The sequence below is a fragment of the Poecilia reticulata genome, chromosome 7, assembly GCF_904066995.2.
Source record: "Poecilia reticulata chromosome 7, P_reticulata-male-v2, whole genome shotgun sequence".
In the NCBI taxonomy this organism is placed as follows: domain Eukaryota; kingdom Metazoa; phylum Chordata; class Actinopteri; order Cyprinodontiformes; family Poeciliidae; genus Poecilia; species Poecilia reticulata.
In genome coordinates this window covers 32,199,158-32,223,821 of record NC_088836.1, presented here as the reverse complement: position 1 = coordinate 32,223,821, position 24,664 = coordinate 32,199,158, and the positions used below count along the sequence as shown (strand labels likewise).

At 44.7% G+C, this 24,664-nt stretch overlaps 2 protein-coding genes and 1 long non-coding RNA gene across 8 annotated transcripts in view; all 3 read left to right on the top strand.

The window, feature by feature from the left end:
- The first annotated feature begins 33 nt into the window (after nucleotides 1-33).
- slc35a2 (solute carrier family 35 member 2) lies at nucleotides 34-20,661 on the top strand. 4 transcript variants are annotated; one of them, XR_014088362.1, is made up of 7 exons: nucleotides 34-373; nucleotides 1,041-1,223; nucleotides 1,279-1,430; nucleotides 8,588-8,710; nucleotides 12,741-13,327; nucleotides 15,931-16,053; nucleotides 19,006-20,661. XR_014088362.1 is itself a non-coding variant. In XM_081609521.1 (6 exons), the coding sequence occupies exons 1-6, from the start codon at nucleotides 316-318 to the stop codon at nucleotides 19,031-19,033; spliced, it is 1,131 nt and encodes a 376-aa protein (XP_081465647.1). In that variant the 5' UTR covers nucleotides 34-315; the 3' UTR covers nucleotides 19,034-20,661. The 4 variants fall into 4 exon arrangements, 3 of the variants coding, with proteins under 3 accessions (XP_081465647.1, XP_081465645.1, XP_081465646.1); XM_081609521.1 differs by lacking the exon at nucleotides 15,931-16,053; XM_081609519.1 differs by lacking the exon at nucleotides 19,006-20,661 and having other exon boundaries at nucleotides 15,931-16,656.
- Nucleotides 20,662-21,442: 781 nt separating this feature from the next.
- On the top strand, nucleotides 21,443-23,942 carry LOC145552341 (uncharacterized). 2 transcript variants are annotated; one of them, XR_014088371.1, is made up of 5 exons: nucleotides 21,443-22,696; nucleotides 22,994-23,132; nucleotides 23,307-23,444; nucleotides 23,552-23,657; nucleotides 23,742-23,942. It is a non-coding gene; the product is annotated as an uncharacterized LOC145552341 (long non-coding RNA). The 2 variants fall into 2 exon arrangements; XR_014088370.1 differs by lacking the exon at nucleotides 21,443-22,696 and having other exon boundaries at nucleotides 22,718-23,132.
- Nucleotides 23,943-24,656: 714 nt separating this feature from the next.
- Nucleotides 24,657-24,664, top strand: part of slc6a8 (solute carrier family 6 member 8) — a 22,772-nt gene continuing 22,764 nt past the window's right edge. The window contains exon 1 of one of the 2 annotated variants that reach the window (XM_081609474.1): nucleotides 24,657-24,664. This exon is cut by the window's right edge and continues 1,147 nt beyond it. The gene's annotated coding sequence lies outside the window, so the exon portion shown is untranslated. The other variant, XM_081609473.1, reaches the window with a different exon arrangement.

Below are 24,664 nucleotides of genomic sequence, written 5' to 3'. Positions count from 1 at the left end.
CTGTCACTCAGTCAGATCTCCGCAGCTGTAGTCCGAGTGACTTCCGGGACAGATCAGCGCCTCCACGCAGCCCTGGTTCTCCGCCTGATGCTCCCCAAACTCCGTCTGCCAGTCCTCCACGGTCCCGCTCCTCAGCTCCGGTCATTTCCAGCCGACTCGCCCGCCTCTGCCTCCCGCTTCCAGAACCAGAACCAGCCGGAGACTCGGAGCGCCGACCGGTCCGCCTCCGACAGCGGAGCCTAACCGGGAGGCTAGCGGAGTTAGCTGCGCAGGCAGCGGGTGAGAGTTCGGTCCCGACGGGGGAGAGAGCGCAGGATGCCGGGTGGCAGCAGCAGTAAGGCCGCGGAGGTTCCGACCCGGAGTCAGAGTGAAGGTAAAAAATAATCCGGATTAAAAACTGGATGATTTCGAAATGTTCCCAGTGGTTAAACTGGTTTGTCTAGTAGCCAGAATCAGCTGCCTGCAGCTAAACTGACCAGTTTGGACCGATTTAATAAAATAGTTTACTGGTTTAATGGGGTCCAACCGAGCCGAATAATCAGTTGCTGTGGCGACTAATTAATGCAAACAGAACAGCTAAATATTCTGGTGTTTGTTGAAGGAAATAGTTTCTATGGTTAAATCTAAAAATGTAAACATGAAGTGCTGCAGAAAAACTGGATTCATTATGATCCGTCTGGTTTGTACTGGATTCTGATTCTGCCTGGTCCAGAACTGCAGGAGGGTTTTGACAGGTTCTACGGAGGCCTGGTGGGCCTATTCCACCTTAAATGCTGATTATTCCACCTTAAACATGCGGAGCTTAAGGTGGAATCAGCAGTTTTGGTGACGTGGAGCTCTGACTCAGGTGTGTCTGGGGGGGCGTGGCTCTGCTGCTCTGCAGGTGGCTGCAGATCAGAGGAAGAAGCAGAAGTAGCTGGTCGAGTCCAGATAATAAAGCAGATGAAAGTAGTGGGTCGACCAGAACCAGCATCAGAGTTCTGGTTCTGAGAGTTGAGTGGAAGGATGAAAGCTCCTCTTTGTGTCCGTCTCCCCTGCAGCAAACAGAAAGTTGAAGTACATCAGCCTGGCGGTCCTGGTGGTCCAGAATGCCTCGCTCATCCTCAGCATCCGCTACGTCCGCACGTTGCCGGGCGACCGCTTCTTCACCACATCGGCCGTCGTTATGGCGGAGGTCCTGAAGGTGGCGACGTGCCTGCTCATCGTCCTGCTGCAGAAGAGATGTAAGTAGCGGTGGGCGGGGCTAAGTAGCCACTGTGTGACGCTGCGTCTCTGCAGGCGCCCTGAAGGAGACGCTGTGGTTCCTGCTGGACTCGGTCGTCCTGCAGTACCAGGACACGCTGAAGCTCGCCGTGCCGTCGCTCATCTACACGCTGCAGAACAACCTGCAGTACGTCGCCATCTCCAACCTGCCGGCCGCCTCCTTCCAGGTCAGAACCAGAACCTTGATCCGGGTCAGCACCCGGTCACACAGACAGGTCCAGTTGATGTGTGCAGATCAGTCGGTTGGTCATTTTATCTGTAGCACATTTCTGAAACAAGACAGTTAAACTGTTTTTCATCATGAAATCGTCTCGCAGTCACCAACAGAAACAGACGTTACATTTGATAGTGTTTTTGTCAATATTATCAAAAATCATCAGATCATTGATCAATGTACCAGTTATTGATCAGATCGGCTCCAATCAGCTGCTTTCAGTCTGGGTTTAAAGGAGCTCAGGGTTTCGGCTGTTTTTCAGTTTTCTGGAAGTTTGTTCCATTCCCCCGTCTTGGCGCCTGTACGTTGGGGTTTAACCCCGGTGAACGAGAGGGTAGCCTCCCTCCGCCTACGGGTGGGGGGACGGGTTCTGACTGTTTGTGCTTACGGGCCGAACAGCAGTTCAGATTACCCACCCTTCTTGGAGTCCTTAGAGGGGGTACTGGAGAGTCCCCCTCCTGGGGACTCCCTTGTTCTACTGGGGGACTTCAACGCTCACGTGGGCAATGACAGTGAGACCTGGAGGGGCGTGGTTGGGAGGAACGGCCCCCCCGATCTGAACCCAAGCGGTGTTCTGTTGTTGGACTTCTGTGCTCGTCACGGATTGTCCATCACGAACACCATGTTCAGGCATAAGGGCGTCCATATGGGCACTTGGCACCAGGACGCCCTAGGCCGCAGTTCGATGATTGACTTTGTCATCGTCTCATCGGATTTGCGGCCGTATGTCTTGGACACTCGGGTGAAGAGAGGTGCGGAGCTGTCCACTGACCACTACCTGGTGACGAGTTGCTCCGGTGGTGGGGGAGGAAGCCGGTCAGACCTGGCAGGCCCAAACGTGTAGTGAGGGTCTGCTGGGAACGTCTGGCGGAGTCCCCTGTGAGACGGAGCTTCAACTCTCATCTCCGGCAGAACTTCGAACACGTTCCAGGGGAGGTGGGGGACATTGAGTCTGAGTGGACCATGTTCCGTACCTCCATTGCCGAGGCGGCCTATCGGAGCTGCGGCCGCAAGGTTGTTGGTGCCTGTTGCGGCGGCAACCCTCGAACCCGTTGATGAAGGATGCTGTCAAGCTGAAGAAGGAGTCCTATCGGGCCTTTTTGGCCTGTGGGACTCCAGAAGCAGCCGAAGGATACCGGCAGGCGAAGCGGCATGCGGCTCTGGTGGTCGCTGAGGCAAAAACCTGGGCATGGGAGGAGTTTGGAGAGGCCATGGAGATTGGTGCAGCGGGCGCCGTGAAGCGGGCGCTGCACCGGTCCGTCGTGAGCCAGTTGAGCCTCGGACATCTGGTCAGGATGCCTCCTGGACGCCTCCCTGGTGAGGAGTTCATGTCCCACTGGGAGGATGGGAAGACCCAGGACATGCTGGAGGGACGATGTCTCTCATCTGACCTGGGAACGGCTTGGGGTTCCCCTGGAAGAGCTGGAAGTGGCTGGGGAGGGAAGTCCTTACTTAGGCTGCTGTCCCCATGACCCGACCCCGGATAAGAGGAAGAAAATGGATGGATGGATGGAAGTTTGTTCCAGATCTGTGGAGCATAGAAGCTGAATGCTACTTGTCCATGTTTGGTTCTGGTTCTGCTCTGCATCAGAACCAGAACCTGAACCTAAAGGTTGATCCAGCAGCAGCAGATCTTCGATCCATCCAGTGATTTATAAACTAGCAGTGAAGGAATGTAGAACCGGGTGGATGAGTTTCTCTGATCTGAGACTTTAGTCGTGTGGTCCTGGTCCTGGTTCTGCAGGTGGCGTCTGACGGCTAGCAGAACCTTCAGCCCCTCTGATGTTGGGAACAGAAAGTTTCTGATGTTTTTTACTCTTTGGTCCTTGAATTTGTTGACGAGTGAAGACAGGAAGTCCTGACAGAACAGTGATGTAGACACCAGTTCACTGTTCTGCCATAATTTACACATCACATTAAATTTGATTTTGATGCTTTCTTCACCCTGAGGCATTTTTCCGTCTCAAACTTCCCATCATTCTCAGACGCTGCAGAGGTTCCACACGGCAGACATGTTTGGTCAGGATTTACTGCGGCCGTTTGCGGTGTGAAGGAAAGCAGAGGTCACTGCTGCCTAGCATCAGCTGCAGGTGATCGACACACCGATCACCTGCTTTTTCACGGAAATCGGCCAATAGTGATCGGTGGCCAATCGATCGGAACACCATTCCTATAAACCTGTTTGCTCAGTGCTGCCTTTGATTCATTGCAGCTGGAACACCAGTAGTTTAAATCGAAATAAACTTGACAAATGTCTTTCTAGGGTAATTTTATACTCAGGAAGTCTGGAATTAGATTTTCCCAATCAGGAGGACTCTTCCATGTCTCGCCACCTTCCTTCCTGTCAGTCTCGTCCACATGAATGTTTTTTTTTCTTTTAGTACATTTTAATATGTTTCTACAAATAGTTTTCTTCAAAGATCTTGTTGATGTTAAGTTGTAAGTAGCATAGTGCGCATATGTGAGATGTAAGGTAGTGGGAGGCGGGGCTAGAGCTGTAGCTTTTTCATTCTGTTGTGTGAGGAGCGCATGTTGTTAACTGTTAATGGTGATCATTAAAGTGTGGATGCTAACATCAGCAGTGTGATCATTGAGTCAACATTGGTAGCAGAGGAATGCCGCAGCTGGAAATTACAAAGTTCCCCCACCGTTCGACGAGAAGACGTCTTACGAAAGTTGGAAAAATGAAATTGATATTTGGAGGCTTGTTACCAACTTGGACAAAAAGAAGCAGGCAATAGCGGTTAGCCTGTCGCTATCAGGAAGAGAGAGAGAGCGCGCTGGAAATCGCTGTGGAAAATCTCAACGACAATACAGGAATGAGCTTCTTTTAAACAAGCTGGATTCAGTGTTTTTAAAAGAAGAAAAGGATCGACAGTACGAAGCTTACACGGAGTTTGATCGGATCGACAGACGTGGCGACACGTCCAGGATGGATTACATTATCGAATTTGAACGACGGTACAGAAGTTCAAAATGGAACTACCGGATGCAGTGTTAGCATTCAAGCTGTTAGACACCGCGGGGCTAAACGTTAAAGACAAACAGCTGGCTCTTACCGCCTGTTCCACCGTATCTTTTGACAACATGAAATCGGCTTTAAAAAGAATCTCCAGCGATAATGTCTATTCTCCACAAGAGGGCGACTCAGCCCTTTTCACCAAATACACAGGCAAGCGTGAATGGAGTTCAAACTCAGAGCAAAGCCCAAGAACAGCTGCAGGGACTAATCCACTCGACAAATACGGGAGAAGAACTAATGGTCACTGGGCAAAAGACTGCCCCAATAAAAGAGAACATGTGAAGCTAACAAATGTTGAGGGATCAAAAGAGGATGTTGAAGAATGTAGTATTACTCTGTTTTCAAATGAATCCCCATCTGACACACAGGTCTTCATGGTAGAAGCTTTGGGATCTGCTGCGATTGACTCTGCCTGTACAAGAACTGTGTGTGGTGAAAAATGGCTTGCAGATTATGATGTTTGACCAACCTGTAAAACTTGAACTGACATCTTCTGGACATTATTGTGTAAACTTAAGAAAGGAAAGGATCAATAATGAAAGCCAGTTTAAACAAAGTGAGACACCAAATGAAGATGAAATTCTCATTGTGACAGAAAACATGACAACAAAAGATAAAAAAAACTACTGCTAAAGCTACCTAGACAGTTTGGACATGCCTCAGTTGACGGACTACAAAAGCTCTTGTCTTGCTCAAGCAACACTGATGATGAAAGCTTTGCAATACTGAAGGAAATTGTAAAAAACTGAAATATGCATCCGGTACAGTAGAGCAGTATTTTTCAACCACTGAGCCGCGGCACACTAGTGTACCGTGAGTGACCGTCAGGTGTGCCGTGGAAATGATCCAATTTCTCCTCCCGTATTTTCCGGACTATAAGCTGCTACGTCTTTCCTACACTTTGAACATGCGGCTTTTCTGTAGATTTTTCTTCAACCATCAGGGGGCTCTTTAGCAGGAAGTGAGTTATTGGAAGTCAACATTAGAAATCAAAGAACGCGCTAAAGTTCATTTAGAACAAGCACATGCTAGCAGCCATGCTAGCAGCCATGCTAGCAGCAGGCACGACGGAGAAATGTTTTCAAACTCGTATGATGCAGCTCCTAAGTTGAGGAGTATCGATCTGGCGGTACAGGAGGGAAATGGAGCCGCTGCACGTAAACTTAGTGTGAACAAAACCGGATTTGGAGACGGAGAACTGCGTCCTTAATATATCCAGCAGTTATTAGGACGCAGCTCTCTGCTGCCCTCTGCTGGGTCCTTATGGGAAACTGAGAGCAGCAGAGACACCAGCGGCCTGCAGCCCGGTGCGGCTGATAGATGTATATATATATATATATATATATATATATATACATTGAGGTTAGAACCACTGCTGGATACAATCCATGGAGCAACGGCCTGCTGGAAAGACACAATCAGATTCTCACTGAAATGCTACTCAAGGTTAAGAGAGACAACAAATGTGACTGGAAAATGGCCCTGGACTGGGCTTTGATGGCAAAAAACAGCATGCACAATGTACATGGCTACAGTCCTTATCAACTTGTTTTTGGTCAAAACCCAAACCTGCCTTCAGTTCTAATTGATAAACCTCCAGCATTGGAAACTGGTGTCAATACATGGATGGGTCATCACACTGACACACTGCATGGCATGAGAAAAGCCTTTGTCTATTATAAACGTACAGACTGTTAGGAGTAGAAAGGGCCAGGTGTGGTTATTGGCCAAGATGGTGTAATATTCGTCAGGCATGGTGGAACGTATGTCAGAGTACACCAGTTTAAGCTGAGAACAATTAATGAGGCACAAGAGAAACTAGAAGAAAGTGAAAACAAAAATCCATTTAAAACTGAAGACCACCTTTCGGCGGTACTTGATGAAGAACATGATTTTGAAAGCGAACATGAGGAGATGGCACCAACAAGCGATGAATCACTTGGTGTTGCCGAAAATGGTGAATCCTCCTGTGATCCAGTACAACCTGAAGAGGGCGGTCTCCCACTGACACACATAACAACTGGAAGTGAAGGAATAAAACTAAAAGCTGGAAGAGGAATTAAATACACAGCCGGGCAGGAAAAGCCAGTGGGAAACACAAAAACTGGTACAACTTAGAATATACTGAGCCAGAGGAAATTGCTGGATCCACAGGGTCAGTTGATATGGGACAAGTAAGCAACCTTGAAGTGGTTGAAAATGTCAAGACCAATACTGACAACAGAGATGAAATATTAGTAGTGAATGAGGATATTTTCTCACACGCTAAACAAACAACTTGAGAACTGGAAAAGAAACAACATATTTGTGGAGGAAAAAGATGAAGGTCAGAAATGCATATCAACAAGGTGGGTGTGCACTCAAGAAAACACAAATAGACATAGTCCCCAAAGCTAGACTGGTTGCAAGAGGCTTTGAAGAAATTAACATTAAAGAACTTCCTAAGGATTCACCCACTTGTCTCTCTGAATCTCTAAAGTTGGTCATAGCTGTTATATGCCAAAATAAATGGAAGCTGAACTCTATGGACATCAAAGCAGCTTTTTTGCAAGGTAAAGATTTTACACGGGATGTGTATCTTCGTCCACCTCAAGAGGCAGAGAGCGAAGGGATCGTATGGAAGTTAAATAAATGTGTCTATGGCTTGGCAGATGCTTCCTTGTTCTGGTACAACAAAGAAATCATGCAGAAGCTGGGAGGAACTGTGTCAAAAGTTGATCCAACTGTCTTCTACTGGCAAGATGATTTCTGTAAGGTGACAGGAGTTCTTGCATGCCATGTAGATGACTTAGTATGGGGTGGTTCATACGTGTTTTCTTCAGCTATTATCCCCCAACTGAAAGCTGCTTTTCAAGTTGGACGAGAACATAACAGCTTCCACTACATTGGAATGGAGGCTCATTCTCTGCAGAATGAAATCAGAGTACAACAGCGTGCATACATTAAAAATCTACAGCCCATTCCTATGGTTCCCATCAGAGCACCACAGCGGGAGGCTCCATTAACAGACACAGAAATAGACATGTTAAAATCCAAGATTGGACGGATTCTGTGGGTAGCAAGACAGAGCAGACCTGACATCATGTGTGACATATCCATCTTGGTGTCAAACACAAAACATGCTACGATTCAAACATTACACTGTGCAAACAAACGGATCAGAAAACTTCAATCTGAGGAAGTTACCCTCAGGTTCCAATGCTTAGGAGACATGAAATACCACAAGCTAGTGGTGTTCAGCGCTTCTTCAACGGGAATCCTCTCAGATGGAGGGACACAAGGAGGACATCTTGTCTTACTGATGGGAGAAGATGGAAAATTTTCACCTATATGCTGGCAACCCAGACGGATTAGGAGAGTGGTATGAACCATGTTAGCCAGAGAGACTTTGGCACTAGCAGATGGGATTGATGGTGCTGTCTTTCTTACTACACTATTCAGAGCTCATGGTTGGTGATGGCACGCGCAACATCCTACCCATTACCTGTGTAACGGACAACCATTCCCTCCTTGATGCTGTCAAATCTACAAAATGTGTAACTGAAAAGAGACTTCTGCTTGAGATCAGCACCATCAAAGAACTTATTGGTTCTGGGACAATTCAGGAAATCATATGGACACCTACCAAAGACCAGCTTGCTAACTGCTGAGACCCCTAAGTGAAGGGAAATGGCAATTTAAAGAATAAAACAAACAAACAAAAACACTACTGTTCCTTACATAAGTTAAGTTCAAGTAAATGGAGCTAAAATAAGTAAAGTTAAAATGCTACTACCGAATGTTGTTTTAGCCTGTTATGTGTTCTTTAAAGAAAGAGGGGAGATTGTTAAGTTGTAAGTAGCATACTGCGCATGTGTGAGATGTAAGGTAGTGGGAGGCGGGGCTAGAGCTGTAGTTTTTTCATTCTGTTGGGTGAGGAGCGCATGTTTTTAACTGTTAATGGCAACCATTAAAGTGTGGATGCTAACATCAGCAGTCTGATTATTGAGTCAACCTTTCTGAAAACCTTCAGGTCAGAGTTTTCAGAAAGGTCTGCCACAGATACTTTGAAGGTTTTACCTGGTCATAACAGGCTCCTCCCCCTCCAGGTGACCTACCAGCTGAAGATCCTCACCACGGCGCTCTTCAGCGTCCTGATGCTCAGGAAATCTCTGTCCAGAGTCCAGTGGGTTTCCCTGCTGCTGCTGTTTGCCGGCGTCGCCATCGTCCAGGTACGTCGCGGTTCTGGCTCCACTGATCCGGAGAACGGTTCCGGTTCTTTGTGTCGTCCAGTCTTTGGTCTTCTGCAGGTTTTCTTTCAGGCTTGTTCTGGTTCAGCTCGTCTCAAGTCAAGTCAAAGTTTATTTCTGTAGCACATTTCCAAATCTGACCAAAGCGCTTCACGGCAAACATCACAGGTAGATAAATGATCAAATAGAATGTAAAAATAAAAGTTCAGTAAAAATTATAAGAAAAATAAAATTGGCAAAGATACCAAAAGCTAATATGAATAAATCCAAACAATACTTAATTTTTTAGCTGCAACAATTTTCTTCCATCCTTTATCTTTTCCCTTCCACTGGTGTTGAAGGCCAGAGAGAACAGATGAGTTTTAGTCCCAACTTAAATCAAAAGCAATCAAATTTTATTTGTATAGCGCCTTTCAGCAACAAGGCATTTCAAAGAGCTTTACATCATAAAAACACAAAACTACAAAGTCAAAGAAATATGAGAACATCACACATCAGATTATTGATCAATGTTTCATGATTGTTTCCAAATCGGCTCCAACCAGCTCAGTTTTAATCTACATTTAAAGGAGTTCAGGGTTTCAGCTGTTTTATAGTTTTCTGGGAGTTTGTTCCAGATCTGTGGTGCATAGAAGCTGAATGCTACAGTCCTACACTGAGCCAGTGTAGGACAACTCTGTGATATAATGTAGAACTAGGTGATATAGAACTGGGCGGTGTCTCTTTCTCTCTGGTTTTAGTGAGAACTCCAGCAGCAGCGTTCTGGATCAGCTGCAGTTGGAGGATTTTTTATTTTTATTTTTTAAGGGTTAGGGTTAGGGACTGAGCGTTTAGCAGCCAGAGGGAGACAATCCACAGAGAGGCTCTGTCTGCTTCACCGCCTGGCTTTAGGGACAGACTGTAGACCAGCCCTACAGCCACCCAGAACCCTGAGGTCAATAGCGATAGCCCACCCCGGTCTGTATAAATAACGGTCAGTCCGAACAAACGGCTCCCTAACAGCCTTTTTCTTCAGCTATTCAGGAACCAGTGAGGCCCACAGCTTAAGGGCTGCGCCTATACTCAGAATCTGGGGTTACAATACGTAACCAACGTTCTATTTCGTATAGGCTTCGCCCTTTAAGGCTATTGCTAGTGGGTTAAAGGCGAAGCAGGATGTAGTCTACGCCTCACTGGATCCATCCAGACCACAACCATGAAGCATCTGCTGCATAAAACAAAGGCAGTCTCAGCCTAGAGTGGGTAATTACGCACTCCTGACCTCCCATACAGCAGAAGACCAGAGAGGAGAATAACATCTGGTCAGAAAGGTTGAGACAAACAGACCTGCTGCTGTGAACAAGAACAGCGAACGTTACAAACTAACAGTGTAACGATGAACAGAACAGGTAACTTATACCGCACTTTGGACAACCATGTTGTTCTCAAATGCTTTGTGAGTAAATGTGACAAAAATAATTATTCTGTCAGAACTCCGAGGACAGAATGGGTCATAGAGAAAGTAGAAATATTACACAGGTAAAACCGAGTAGATGAGCATGGAGATGACCAGGAAGCTGCTGTGCAAATGTCCTCCACAGACATTCCTCCACGCAAAGCTGTGGAGGATGAAATCCCTCTGGTGGAGTGAGCTCTCAGATTCTCTGGAGGATCCAATCCAAAAGTGTAAGCCTGTGGGATGGCCTCACACAGAAAGACACTGGGCAGACAGAGGACCCCCCCACTGAATTATCTCTGTAATTCAGACGCTGAGAGCGACGCAGTGCAGATGTGTACACCACATAACAAGAGAGCGCACACAGCAGAGAAGATGAGAAGCAGCTTCTGTCTCAGATTTGAGGAGGGGATAAAAGCCCTCCAAAGATGTCTCCCTTTATCTGAACAAGCTTGTGATGCTTTCAGGAGTAAAGCAGGATTGGGACGCAGCACAACTGATCTGCTGACAGCTCGTATTCCGAGACAAGAAGGAGCAACAGAGAGTGGAAAAATTGCTCACTCTCTTTGCAGACATAAGGGCCAACAGCAGAGCAGTTTTAAAAGACAGAAACTTGAGAGGAGCCTGATCTAAAGGCTCAAATGGAGCTTCAACCAGAGCGTGCAGGACCAGTGTTAAATCCCACAGAGGAGCAAGTGGACGTGACACCTGTCTGCTTCTGCGCACACCTCTCAGAAACCGCTTCATCAGCGGGTGATTGAAGACCATTCTGTCACCAAAATCCTCATGGCAGGAGGAAATAGCTGCAGCATACGTTTTAAAGCTAAGTTTGTCCATCAGGTGCTGGAGAGATGACGGCACACAGCCTAAAGGACATGAAATGGGCTCCACTATCTCTCCCATGAACCAGCGTTGAAAGGCTGACCACTTTGAAGCATATAACGCTGTGGTAGAAGCAGCTCGTGCCCCCTGAATGGTGCGCACCACACCCTGAGGGAGACCAAGCTTCTCTAGGTGCTCCTGTTCAGCCGCCAGACCAAAATGCTGGCCTATTTCTGGGTGGCTCCTGATCGCTTCCCCGGCCTGGAGGAGCGCATCCTCTCTCCATGGCAGCTTCCACGGTGGACCTGACACCAGCTGCTGCAGACTGGGAAACCACGCCGCGTTCCTGTGCTCGGGTTCCACCAGGATTACCGACAGCTGCAACTCCTGAACTTGGTCCAGGAGCCGTGGAATCAGTGGAACTGGGGGAAAAGCATAAAGGATCATTTTTGGCCACGGGCTGTGAGCAAAGGTGTCCACCCCTCGTGGTGGGTCCTGCCATGGGCTCAGTGAGAACCACAGCTGGCACTGTGCGTTCTCCTGCGTGGCGAACATGTCCACTGCTGCTCTGCCGAATCTGCTCCATATTTGAGCGACTAGCTTGAGATGGAAACTCCAGTCCCCGTGGACATGATATCTGCTCCTCTGTTCAGGACGCCGGGGATGTACACCGCTCTGATCCAGAGCAGGTTTACGCCTGAAAAGCACAGCAGCTGTCTGGCAATGTTAACAGCTGAGTGGAGCGCATGCCTCCCTGGCCATTTATGTAGGCTGTTACACCAGTCCCAGCTCCAGACGAGTTTAACAGTGGAGGCTCAGCTGACTGTGTGGGTGGAAAATGTCCGCCAGACTCGCCTTCAGCACCATGAGGAGCTCCAGCACATTTATATGAAGAGTCATGTCATCTGGCCACTGTGCTCCAACCACCTGAGACAGACCCATCCCAACAGGGATGCGTCTGTGAACACCGATAGGTGTGGCATAGGTCTGTGAGGGGAACTCCCTCTGCCAGAATGCTGGGGCTCCCCCAGTGGATCAGATCGGCTCCCACTGAAGGAGGAACAGAGATCATGCGCCTCTTTTTGCGCACAAGATCTATGCGTAGGCAAGTGAACCATCTCTGGAGACACGTGAGCCGCTGACATAATTCCCAGCAGCCGCATGACTGACAAAGCAGTCCCTACGCTGCGAGGCCTGACACGGTGGAGCTGCGCTAACAGAGCATCGACTCTCGGTTGTGCTAATCGGGCTCCCATCATAGCCAAGTTCAACTCCACTCCCAGATAAATGATAATCTGAGATGGAATAACCAAACTCTTTTCCCAGTTGCTTCTGGGTCTGAGGGTCGGCTTCCTCTCTGGACCGAGCCAGTAGGTCGTCCAGATAGAAGAGGACTCTCATCCCTGCCATGTGCAGTGGCTGCAGCGCCGCTTCCACACATTTGGAAAACGTGTGCAGGGCGAGAGAATAACCGAATGACAGATGGTTTTACTGATTCTGGGTCCCCTGGCTGGAAGGAGAAACGCAGATACTTCCGGTGTTTCAGGATGATAGGGACGTGGAAATGCGCATCCTTTAAATCCATGGAGGTGAACTAGTCCTCTTGGTGAACGTTTTCCAACACTTGTCTGATTGTCAGCATGTGGAATGGCCTCTCTACGATCGAGCTGTTGAAGAGGAACAGATCGAGAGAGTCTCACTCCTCCTGTTCCATTGATGGATCTATTGATGACTCTGCCTGTGGTCTGATTGCAGGTGCAGCAGGAGGGAAAGAAGGAGGCGGCGGTGGCTGACGCCTCGAACCAAAACTACATGGTGGGTCTGGTTGCCGTGGTGATCAGCTGCCTGTCGTCTGGCTTCGCCGGCGTTTACTTTGAGCGGATTCTGAAGGGCAGCTCTGCATCGGTGTGGATGAGGAACGTGCAGCTGGGCATCTTCGGCACAGCGCTCGGACTACTGGGAATGTGGTGGAACGACGGCGCCGCCGTGGCTGAGCACGGCTTCCTGTTCGGCTACACCGGCATGGTGTGGTGCGTCATCTTCAACCAGGCGTTCGGCGGGCTGCTGGTGGCCGTGGTGGTGAAGTACGCCGACAACATCCTGAAGGGCTTCGCCACTTCCTTCTCCATCATCGTTTCCACGGTGATGTCCGTCTACCTGTTTGGCTTCCACGTGGACCTGCTGTTCACCGCGGGGGCGGGGCTTGTCATCGCCGCCGTCTACATGTACAGCCTCCCCAAGGTGCCCGGCGGCCTCCCATGCCCCGACCCCGCCTCTTCCTCTGCGTCCGCTGAGCCGCTGAGGGCGGGCGGAGGCGGCGAGATGGAGGCGTTTCTGCCAAAGTCAGTCCTGGTGAAGTGATTCTGTCTCTGGCGCCACCTGGTGCTCCTTTCCTCTCTGCTCCGACTAACCAATGAGTGAGCTCCTCCTGCTGCGTCTCCTCCTCTTCCTGTTCTCCTAACCTCTGCTCCTCCTCTCTTCCTCAGAGCTCCTTCCCCAGCCGCCAGCCGCACAGACTAATTCCTGGAAGCTGAGCAGGAAGGAGCTGGAGCGCCCCCTGCTGTTCTCTCTGCCTTAAAACTCTTTGCTATCTGAAAGAAGCGCCTTACACTGATTGGGTTCTGCTTGGTAGTTGCTGATTGGTTGGTCTGCTTGGGGGCGGGGCCACCTGTGGACTGTACGTTGCCTTTTCCTCTGTCTGAAGCCATAGGGTGGCGGTTCTGATCCCGGCCTGGTGTAGCCCGGTCCGGTCCGGTCCGGCTGCTCGCTGGGAATGTGCTCGTTGATTGGAGCATTTTTTAATTCTTCAACTAATCTTTGATGTTTGTTGTTGGAGGGGGTGTGGCCTGTCTGTAGGCGGGGTCAAGGGTCATCGTTTCATTTTTGTCTCCATTGAGACCTGATATGTTCCTGAAAACCTGAGCAGGTCCAGAAGGATTCACCAGAACCTTCATGTCATAACCCAAACCACCAGAAGATGGCGCTGTCCAAACTGCACATGTAGAGAAATATTCTCTAAAAGTCTAAAAACGAGCTCTATTGTTCCTGCTGATGGGTATCCTTCATTTTGTGGAAAACCGTCACATGGTGTCATGTGGGTGGAGTCAGGAGTTGATCTCGGTCCCACCCACATCCACTGGTCACTGCCGGGTTTTCCTATTACAAAGAAAGCAGAAATATTGTTCAGTCTCGGTAAAAAGAAAGTACACCCTCATTTCACAGCAGATTTCTCCTGTGGTCCATTAAACTAAGATCAGAGGAAATTGAGTAGAATAGAAGTAAAACCTACAGAGACTAAATCAGATATTTAGTTTTCAAAACCACAAAATAATCCAGAAGTCTGAGTTTTTATAAGACAGAACTACAGAGAAAATGTTTCATTAAATCCGATTTAAAGGTTTTCATTTCCACATCAGGATCTAGTAAAAGCTGCTTTCTGATTGGACCAGCTAAAATGTCTCCATCCAATCAGTTTGAGCTTAAAGGTTCAAAAGTCTCGTTTCATTTGGTCCTGAGTCAGAAAGGTTCTTGTTAAATTCCTTTAAAACCTTTTTGTCGGATTTAAACGCTGTGTTCCGGGTTGGGTGGAGTCGGACCTCGGATCACTCGGGTCCATCTGGAGACAAAAACCCGGCAGAACTGCGAGGATTTCACTGGAGGACCGCGTTTCCGTTTGGGGGAGTGAGGAGGAAGAGGAGCGGTCCGAACTCTTCCTCGTGTTGATGATATTGTTTGGGATTCTGGTGGGATAACGAGGATTTTTACGTTTTTTTGGTTTTTCCTGAATCTGAAACTTTTCTTCATCTTCAAACAGAAGCTTCAGTTTTTCAGCTGTGCAGAAACTTTTCAGGCGTTAAAGTATTTGGACCTCCAGGACGATTCAGAACCAGTTTTGTCTCTGAGACCCAGAGGTCTGACGGTGACGGTGAAGATGATGGTGACTGAAGAAAACAGAATTTATTCCATAATTTCCATAATGTTCATCTTGAGAACATTCAGTAAAAAATCACCAATCGTCAAAATAGTAATTTTCTCCAAACATGATTGGAGAAGTAGAAAAATTATTTCTGAATAAGTTTTGACCAAGAAGAACAAAATGAAGTTTTATTTCTTTATTTCTGCTCGCTGTGTCTGGTCCTGGCCACCAGGGGGCAGCCTCATCAGACCCGGATGGAGTTTGGCTCCTTGTTTAAATCCTTTCAGCGTTAATTTCACTCAACGTAATGAAACATTTTCCATTAAATACATTTTTTTATATTTTTTGTCCACAAATAAAAAATGCTGAAAAGCCAAAAATGTAACTAAAATATATTTTCTTTTTGTCTTGTTTTTGCAATCATAATTTATCAAATTGATGTAATAAATGTTATTCCTGAGCAATAGAAATGCAAGAGATACATGAAGAAGATATAAAAATGTAAATTATAGGTGAATATTGAAGCGTTTTATTTTGCCTGTGCTGAAAGTGAAAAGGTTTTATATTTTTCCTGAAAGCTTTTATTGTTGTTGGGGGGAATCATGAGCATCTGAAGGGAAACTGAACCATTCTTGCTTTTATATTTGAAGAAACTGAGATGTATCAGTTGTTTACAGGGTTGTTTTTATTTCTGTGTAAAAATTAAATCCCATGAGATTATAAATTCACCTGAAAGACGCAGAGTTTCTGTGTTTGGTGGAAATCTGTAGATTTTCTGAATCAGATTTGATCTGAGCTGGCAGCCTGCAGCGCCCCCTGCTGGATGTTTTCTTGTGTTGACGAACCGGAAACAGTCGCAGCTCCGGGTTTCATGTCCACTTCCTGTTTTTCTCAAACTGTTGGGACAGTTTGTGCGGTTGCACTCGGTTGTTGGTTTGTATCACAGCTTATGAGTTTGTAAATACTTGTTTTGGTAAAGTTTTATAAATCAAACACTAAACTGGAGTTTGTCTTTTAATTTCCCTTCAGTTTGGAATCGGGAAAAATCAGCCTGAATAACATCGACGTCTAGTTGAAGCTGAAACGCCTCCAGGTGTGAATACCTGGCTAAAGGGTTAGCTCATTAGCAGAGCTAATGCTAACGAGCTACAGGTGAGGCAGTTTAAGCTGCAGCAGAGCGAAACGGTTGTTGCTTCCCAGCCGGGTCAAAGGTCAGGATCAGACTAACGCTCCAATAAATCGCCAGAGACAAACATCTTGTTAGAATGAACACATTTCTTACTGATGTTTCCACATTAATATATTTCGCTATATTTTTATATTTAATCATTTTTAAAATGCACCAAATCTAATTAAAAATATGTAGAAAAGCTTCTTGTGAATCCATGACTGGAAAACCATCAAAGTTTTTACTTCCTGGTTCCCTTCAGGTGAAACTCGACTTTCCAGTTTCACTCCAACTAATCTCACAAAATTACAAAAATTACATTTTTTAAAAATCCTTCATTTAACCAGGTGAACCGTTGAGATCCAGATCTCATTTTCAAGAGGGACCAGGGCAGAAGTCTGTTTGTGACAAAATGGATTTCTGCTGCGGCGGAATCCGAACCCAGGTCACGACCTCTGCAGGTCACGACCTCTGCAGGTCACGACCTCTCCAGGTCACGACCTCTGCAGGTCACGACCTCTGCAGGTCACGACCTCTCCAGGTCACGACCTCTGCAGGTCACGACCTCTGCAGGTCACGACCTCTCCAGGTCACGACCTCTGCAGGTCACGACCTCTGCAGGTCACGACCTCTGCAGGTCACTACCTCTGCAGGTCACGACCTCTCCAGGTCACGACCTCTGCAGGTCACGACCTCTGCAGGTCACGACCTCTGCAGGTCACGACCTCTGCAGGTCACGACCTCTGCAGGTCACGACCTCTGCAGGTCACGACCTCTGCAGGTCACGACCTCTGCAGGTCGGTGTGCTGGTCTTACTGGGAGGACTGGTTTTTGACTCGTTTGTGGATATGATTGATCAGATCTGATTAGTTTTCATCAATGGTCCTGAAAGTTCTGGCCTGGTTCTGGAGGTGTGGTCCAGGGTCGAACACAGGAAGTTCCTGGTGCTCTGCAGGTTTCAGGGGTTCTAAGATCCGGAAGCAGCAGGTTTGGACCGGAACGTTCTGGACCGCGGTCGACACGGACAGAATAACGAAGATTTATTTTCTCTCCATAAGAAGGAATCACCTGGAGATGATCGTGAAATTCAGTTTCTCAGAGAGAACTTCCTGTTTAAAGGACTTCCTGTTTGTTTAAAGGACTTCCTGTTTGTTTAAAGGACTTCCTGTTTAAAGGACTTCCTGTTTGTTTAAAGGACTTCCTGTTTGTTTAAAGGACTTCCTGTTTAAAGGACTTCCTGTTTAAAGGACTTCCTGTTTGTTTAAAGGACTTCCTGTTTAAAGGACTTCCTGTTTAAAGGACTTCCTGGTTAAAGGACTTCCTGGTTAAAGGACTTCCTGTTTGTTTAAAGGACTTCCTGTTTAAAGGACTTCCTGTTTAAAGGACTTCCTGTTAAAGGACTTCCTGTTAAAGGACTTCCTGTTTAAAGGACTTCCTGTTTAAAGGACTTCCTGTTTGTTTAAAGGACTTCCTGTTAAAGGACTTCCTGTTTGTTTAAAGGACTTCCTGTTAAAGGACTTCCTGTTTAAAGGACTTCCTGTTTAAAGGACTTCCTGTTTGTTTAAAGGACTTCCTGTTTAAAGGACTTCCTGTTTAAAGGACTTCCTGTTTAAAGGACTTCCTGGTTAAAGGACTTCCTGTTTGTTTAAAGGACTTCCTGTTTAAAGGACTTCCTGTTTAAAGGACTTCCTGTTTAAAGGACTTCCTGTTTGTTTAAAGGACTTCCTGTTTAAAGGACTTCCTGTTTAAAGGACTTCCTGTTTGTTTAAAGGACTTCCTGTTTAAAGGACTTCCTGTTAAAGGACTTCCTGGTTAAAGGACTTCCTGTTAAAGGACTTCCTGTTAAAGGACTTCCTGGTTAAAGGACTTCCTGTTAAAGGACTTCCTGGTTAAAGGACTTCCTGTTAAAGGACTTCCTGGTTAATGGACTTCCTGGTTAAAGGACTTCCTGTTTAAAGGACTTCCTGGTTAAAGGACTTCCTGTTAAAGGACTTCCTGGTTAAAGGACTTCCTGTTAAAGGACTTCCTGTTTAAAGGACTTCCTGTTAAAGGACTTCCTGGTTAAAGGACTTCCTGGTTAAAGGACTTCCTGGTTAAAGGACTTCCTGGTTAAAGGACTTCCTGTTAAAGGACTTCCTGTTAAAGGACTTCCTGTTTGTTTAAAGGACTTCCTGTTTAAAGGACTTCCTGTTAAAGGACTTCCTGGTTAAAGGACTTCCTGTTAAAGGACTTCCTGTTAAAGGACTTCCTGGTTAAAGGACTTCCTGGTTAAAGGACTTCCTGTTAAAGGACTTCCTGGTTAAAGGACTTCCTGTTAAAGGACTTCCTGTTAAAGGACTTCCTGTTTAAAGGACTTCCTGTTAAAGGACTTCCTGTTAAAGGACTTCCTGTTTAAAGGACTTCCTGTTAAAGGACTTCCTGTTTAAAGGACTTCCTGTTAAAGGACTTCCTGTTAAAGGACTTCCTGTTAAAGGACTTCCTGTTTAAAGGACTTCCTGTTTAAAGGACTTCCTGTTTGTTTAAAGGACTTCCTGTTTAAAGGACTTCCTGTTTAAAGGACTTCCTGTTAAAGGACTTCCTGTTTAAAGGACTTCCTGGTTAAAGGACTTCCTGGTTAAAGGACTTCCTGGTTAAAGGACTTCCTGTTAAAGGACTTCCTGTTAAAGGACTTCCTGGTTAATGGACTTCCTGGTTAAAGGACTTCCTGTTAAAGGACTTCCTGGTTAATGGACTTCCTGGTTAATGGACTTCCTGGTTAAAGGACTTCCTGGTTAATGGACTTCCTGGTTAAAGGACTTCCTGTTTAAAGGACTTCCTGTTTAAAGGACTTCCTGTCCCAGAAGTCGGTCGTCTCTTCAGATGAGGCCATGACGGAACCGTCTTCTGGCTTTTCTTCTCCTCATCTCTTTTCTAATCTTCCTCTATCCGTCCTGCAGGTGTTCAGGAAAAGAGAAAGGATCCTGAAATGGACAGCTACCACTTCCTGTCTACTGAGGTCATGACCTTTCAAATTAAGATGCCAGACAGCGTCACTCCAACACCTGGACTTGAAAACGGTTCGGTTCTGCTCTCCAGCACCATAGAAGTCACACCTGGATCCGGAAACGGTTCTTTCAGTTTGTTTTTAAGTGAAACGCATCAAGTCTCATCATCTCATTGTGATGAAAAGCTGATGGTTCTGGATTCAGGATTTTATCTGAAGAAGAAAATCAGCAGAACTTTGTGAAGTGACTCTTTTTGTGGACCTTCACAATAAGAGCAGAAACTAAAGATCAACTTTCTGATCCTTCATTTCTTTGCTTCTTCTTGGCTTTTTATCGTTTAGTTTCGTTCTGCGTTCGGTGAGAACCAACGTGGTTCTGTCTCTCTGAACCGGATCAGGAAACCGTCTCAGAATGTCTCCTGGTTTTCAACATTTCAAAATAAAAGGCCAGACTTTTTTTCCAGGTAGAAATATACACATTTTAAAATGTGTGCATTTGTTTAATAACTTAATTTGATTTATTTACACATTTTATTTATGTAATTTAAGTAAAACAAAAATGAATAAAATGTATTTATTTGATAAAATCACCTTCTTATCGTTACATTTGATCATTATTTTTGGGTTGTAATAATAAAAGTAATAATTAGTTTTCAAAATATTGAAACAATAAAGAAAATAAATTAAAAATGTATTATTTATTAAACTCCAAATATCTTTTTTTCTTGTCAGAATAAATCTCCTTTAAGCTCATTTTACCTTAAAACTGCATTTTTATGTTTTGCTTTTCTATTTTCTGTCACTGATTTTTAAATGAAATGTTCTCCATGTTATCTTGTTGAAGTTTGTTTTATTGTTTCTCATGTAATCTGAAATCTTCCCATGAATTTAGACCAAAAACAAACAAACACTATTAAAATAAAATGTTTCTGATGTGAAGGAATGAAATCTGCAACTTTCGGTCTGAGGCACTAAGCTGTTTACAGCGCCCCCTGTTGCACATTGAAGTGCACTTATTTTACACTTCAATGAAAAATAAGTGCAGAAGAGAAGAAGTCATTTATGTTGCTATAGATTTTTATTGTGATAAGTTCAGGTTTACTTTCCTGTTCAATAATAAAACTGACATGTCTGCAGTTGGTCAAGCTGCCACCAGGGGGCGGGGTGGAGCCTTCTTGTTCTGTCAGTCAGAAGCAGCTGCAGGTGTTGATGACCCTAATCTAAGAGGTCAAAGTTCAGCAGATAGCTAGATCCATGGTTCCAGGTATTAGCCTGGTCCATTGAACCACAGCTAGTTATTCTGCATCCATCAGCTGGTCTGTGGCGTTCTGTTCAGAACATAGTGAACCGGACCGGAACCAGACCAGTGAGTCCTTGGGTCAGAACATGGAGGCGTCTCCAGGCTGAGGACGTTCAGTTCCTGCAAACTCCAACAGCTTCTGGTCCATTCAGGAAACCTTCACAGAAAATCTGTTTCAGTAAACTTTGTCCTTCGTGACGCCTCCATTCCTCCCCAACAAGCCACGACCGATGTCATCTGTCCTCATGCTAACGTGTCCTCATGCTAACGTGTCCTCATGCTAACGTGTCTTCATGCATCTGTCCACCTTCCACTTCGGGTTTCTACTGGGGACCGGTCCATCCAGCAGCAGCAGCAAGCCTTCTGTTCGTTTCTCTAATGTCTCATCGTGCAGCCGTGGCGCCAGACGAGTTTAACTGTGGGGGGTAGGTTGGGGTTAGGGTATCGGGTTAGGTATAGGGGGCATCGACTTATTTTGCAGGGACAAAATGAATCTGCGTAGCTGAACATAGACGACCTCAGTAGCCTACTGGCTGCTAGTTAACAAGCTTACGGTGCTGTATTGGTGTTGGCTAGTCACCTTTTAGCTAACATTGGCTAGTTACATTTTAGCTAACATTGGCTAGTTACCTTTTAGCTAACATTAGCTAGTCACATTTTAGCTAACATTGGCTAGTCACCTTTTAGCTAACATTGGCTAGTCACCTTTTAGCTAACATTGGCTAGTCACCTTTTAGCTAACATTGGCTAGTCACCTTTTAGCTAACATTGGCTAGTCACCTTTTAGCTAACATTAGCTAGTCACATTTTAGCTAACATTGGCTAGTCACCTTTTAGCTAACATTGGCTAGTCACCTTTTAGCTAACATTAGCTAGTCACCTTTTAGCTAACATTACCTGCATCCAGCAGTCGGTTAGTTTGGGGTAAAAACTGCAGTTCTTTGCGTTTTGCTGCCATGATTCTAACACACCTGAAGCTCCGCCCAGCAGCAGCTGGTCTCCTTCGCTGCCGCACAGGTGGAAACCCAGCTAGTGTCTTAGCGTTCATGATGCGTTTAAAGGCGGCTCGGAAAAACAGGGGACGACGTGTTAACAACGGATTAAACAGTTTTAACTGCTGATATAGTGACATAAGGCACAGATACGGGAAGTGCGGAAGCTCCTACTGCATCAAACTGATATAGGAATAACAGAGAGTTGGCCATTCTGAGGTAAAAACAGCAAACAGCTTCCAGTCCAGGCTGGACTCTGGGCGGGCAATGCCCCCCAATTCCTGCCCATACTGTGGGGCCTGCATCGTGTCTTATCGTGTCTCTTTGTGTCTCAGTGTGTGTCTCAGTGTGTGTCTCAGTGTGTGTCTCAGTGTGTGTCTCAGTGTGTGTCTCAGTGTGTGTCTCCTCTGGCCGATTATTTTTGCTCCTCTCTTCTGTCTTCATGTTTTCAGCTCTTCTTGTCCAAACTGATCCTCTGATTTTCCAGAAAGGAAAACCAAACCACCTTCTGTTTTTCCTCTAAACACAAACTTGGACTCCATGTTTTGGGAAAACAACAACCTGACGCTTTCTAGTCAGGAGGTTCCCAGGTGAAACACAGGTATACTTTAGTATACTTAACATCCTTAGATTTGTGAAAGTACACTTTAAGTATACTAAATATTAAGTGTACTACCTATATTATATCTGAAGTATACTAAAAATACACTTGTACCAATTTCGAAATTAGAATTTTAAACACATTTAAACATTATTATACCAAAATACACTTTTAATATATTAAATAAAAGTATACTTTAAGAGAACAAAATATGAATGAATACGTATGAATTTTTAAGTGCCTTAATAATCTTTTACTATTTATTAAAATTGCATACAATAAAACAATGATAATCATGATGTAATTTTAAAGAAAGTATCCAATCAGTTTTCAGATGTGTGACGTAAAACCTTCTAATCAGCGGCATTAGCTCCAGTTCACACTCCAGACCAGATGGTGGCGGTGTTGCACATTTTCATTTATTTAAAAAACGTCACAGAGAGAAGAAAAAACTAGAAGCAGGGAAGATAACAGACTCTGTTCAGATTCTCCATTTTTACTGCATAATATTGTCTTCAAAGTAGAGAGGGCCTCGACAATAGTTACTAATTTAGGTCAATTCAAGCTGGTGACGTCCTAGTCCAAGTTAGACGACAACACAACGGGACAACAACCGATGGAAATGAAATGTGTCTCAAAAGGAGCCCAGAGGGACGAAGGCTGCTAAGTGTTGCTAGCTGCTAAGTGTTGCTAGCTGCTAAGTGTTGCTAGCTGCTAAGTGTTGCTAGCTGCTAAGTGTTGCTAGCTGGTGGTAAGTTTGCTTATTATCTATCTTCATTTAATTATAAATGATTTAATTATTAATTATAAGTGCAGTAAAGATATATAACTTACGTTGGTTTCTTAAATAATTATCAATTTTATTGTGACTTGTATGATTATTACTATAGCAATAATTCAGCTTCGTGTTATAACTGCATGTTTGTTGCGACTTTAATTCATAAACTAACCTGGTTTTAATTAAGCTCCATCAGACAGAGAGACTTTGATATTGTGAGGTTGTTGTTTTAACTCGTTCATCAATGATTTTATCTTCATATGTTTGCAGTCTAAGCAAATGGAGATGAAAGAGGAAACCAGAGAAATCAGGTGTTAGAAACCTAAAGACTTTCTGTCTCAGAAGAAGCTCTGACTCCACCAGGTCACCAACCAGCTCTGAGGATGAACCTTCACATCGTCTTCATGATGTAAGTTTGTTTTTTACTGAGCAGCTAGCTACATTTTCAACAACAAAAACTGCTGTGTTACCAACACCAAGTGCTTAATAAACATGATTTGATTTAAAGGTAACTGGAAATATTTTATTCTCCTTGTTAATCTAACATTTATCTTTCATTTTTTTATTTGTTGTTGACTTTCAGGGCCCAGTGATGGACTGGTGACCTGTCCATGGTGAACCCTGCCTCTCATCTGATGGCTGCTGGAGATGGGCACCACCAGCCCCCCTCACCACCCTGCAAGGATCAGTGTGTTCAGATCATGGATGGAAAGATTTTAAGGTAGTTTGTCTCCTTAAGTCCACATTTAAAACAGCTTCATAGTTAATGCCAACATCAACTGATTCTGACATTGCTGACTTTTTATTTTCTACTTCTAACATAAACAGGCAAAGAAGAAACCCAGAAATGTTTTTCCACCCCAGGCATCTGGTCCCAATCATCATCAGTTCTGATGATGTCACATACATGGCGAGTACAAAACGTCTTAAAATTGTATTATTTTTTTATTTGCCATTTTTCTGTTCTCTTTAGATACAAATACTTTCTGTTTAATTGCTCTATTGTTCTTTTTTGTAGGTTCCTGTAAGGTGCAGTGAACCGGAATGTTCTGTTGATCCTCACTTTATGTTTTATTGTCACACTTCATGTTCATGTTCATGTTCATGTTCATGTGTTCACTTTAGATCTGTAAACTGATCATTTATGTAAAGTTCATAAAGTTGTGAGTAAAATTGGACAATTTTAAAATGTCTGTAATAAAACAATATTTGAATTAAACATCTTGTGTAATTAATCTTTCCATGTAATTTTAGCCTAAAACAATGTAAATACTGTAGTTATGCATGTAATGTGGAAAATAGGAACGTAGGAATAAAGACTTTCACAAGTTATTAAAATTATAGCAGGAAATAAAAATCAAGTGTAATTTCAATACATTACTAATATATTAGTATATTTAAAATATATTTGAAGTATATTAAATATTTTTAATATAATTCTGAGACAGAATTATTACACTCAAAATCTAATAATTATATCAAAATATAATAAATATTTAAAAAGTACTCTAAATATAACTTGAAGTTGTTCTGGTTCCGGATCTCGGTTCTGCGTTGATCTGGGTTAGAAATAGACGAATTAAAACTCAGATTTATGGAAACAAAGAGATTTAAAGATGAAACATTAAATCAATAAGGAAATTAATAATCAATGAGGTGATAAAAGTGAATCTTTTCATCATGTTTATTTTTAATAATTCAAACTAAAACATTTAATTAATCCGAGTCATTTATTATAAACAATAAATCTGGTTCTGGTTCTGCTGGACCTCAGAACCGGTTCTGACCCAAACGGTCTTGATCTGGTTTAGCTGGAGTTCTGGTTCTGACCCAGCAGAACCTCTCGGTTTGCCAGGAACCCATTGAAGCTGACCTGTGTCCAGGGATCCAAGTGACGTCAGAGGTGGGCGTGTCATCGGTGTGACGTCACGGCGGTCAGCC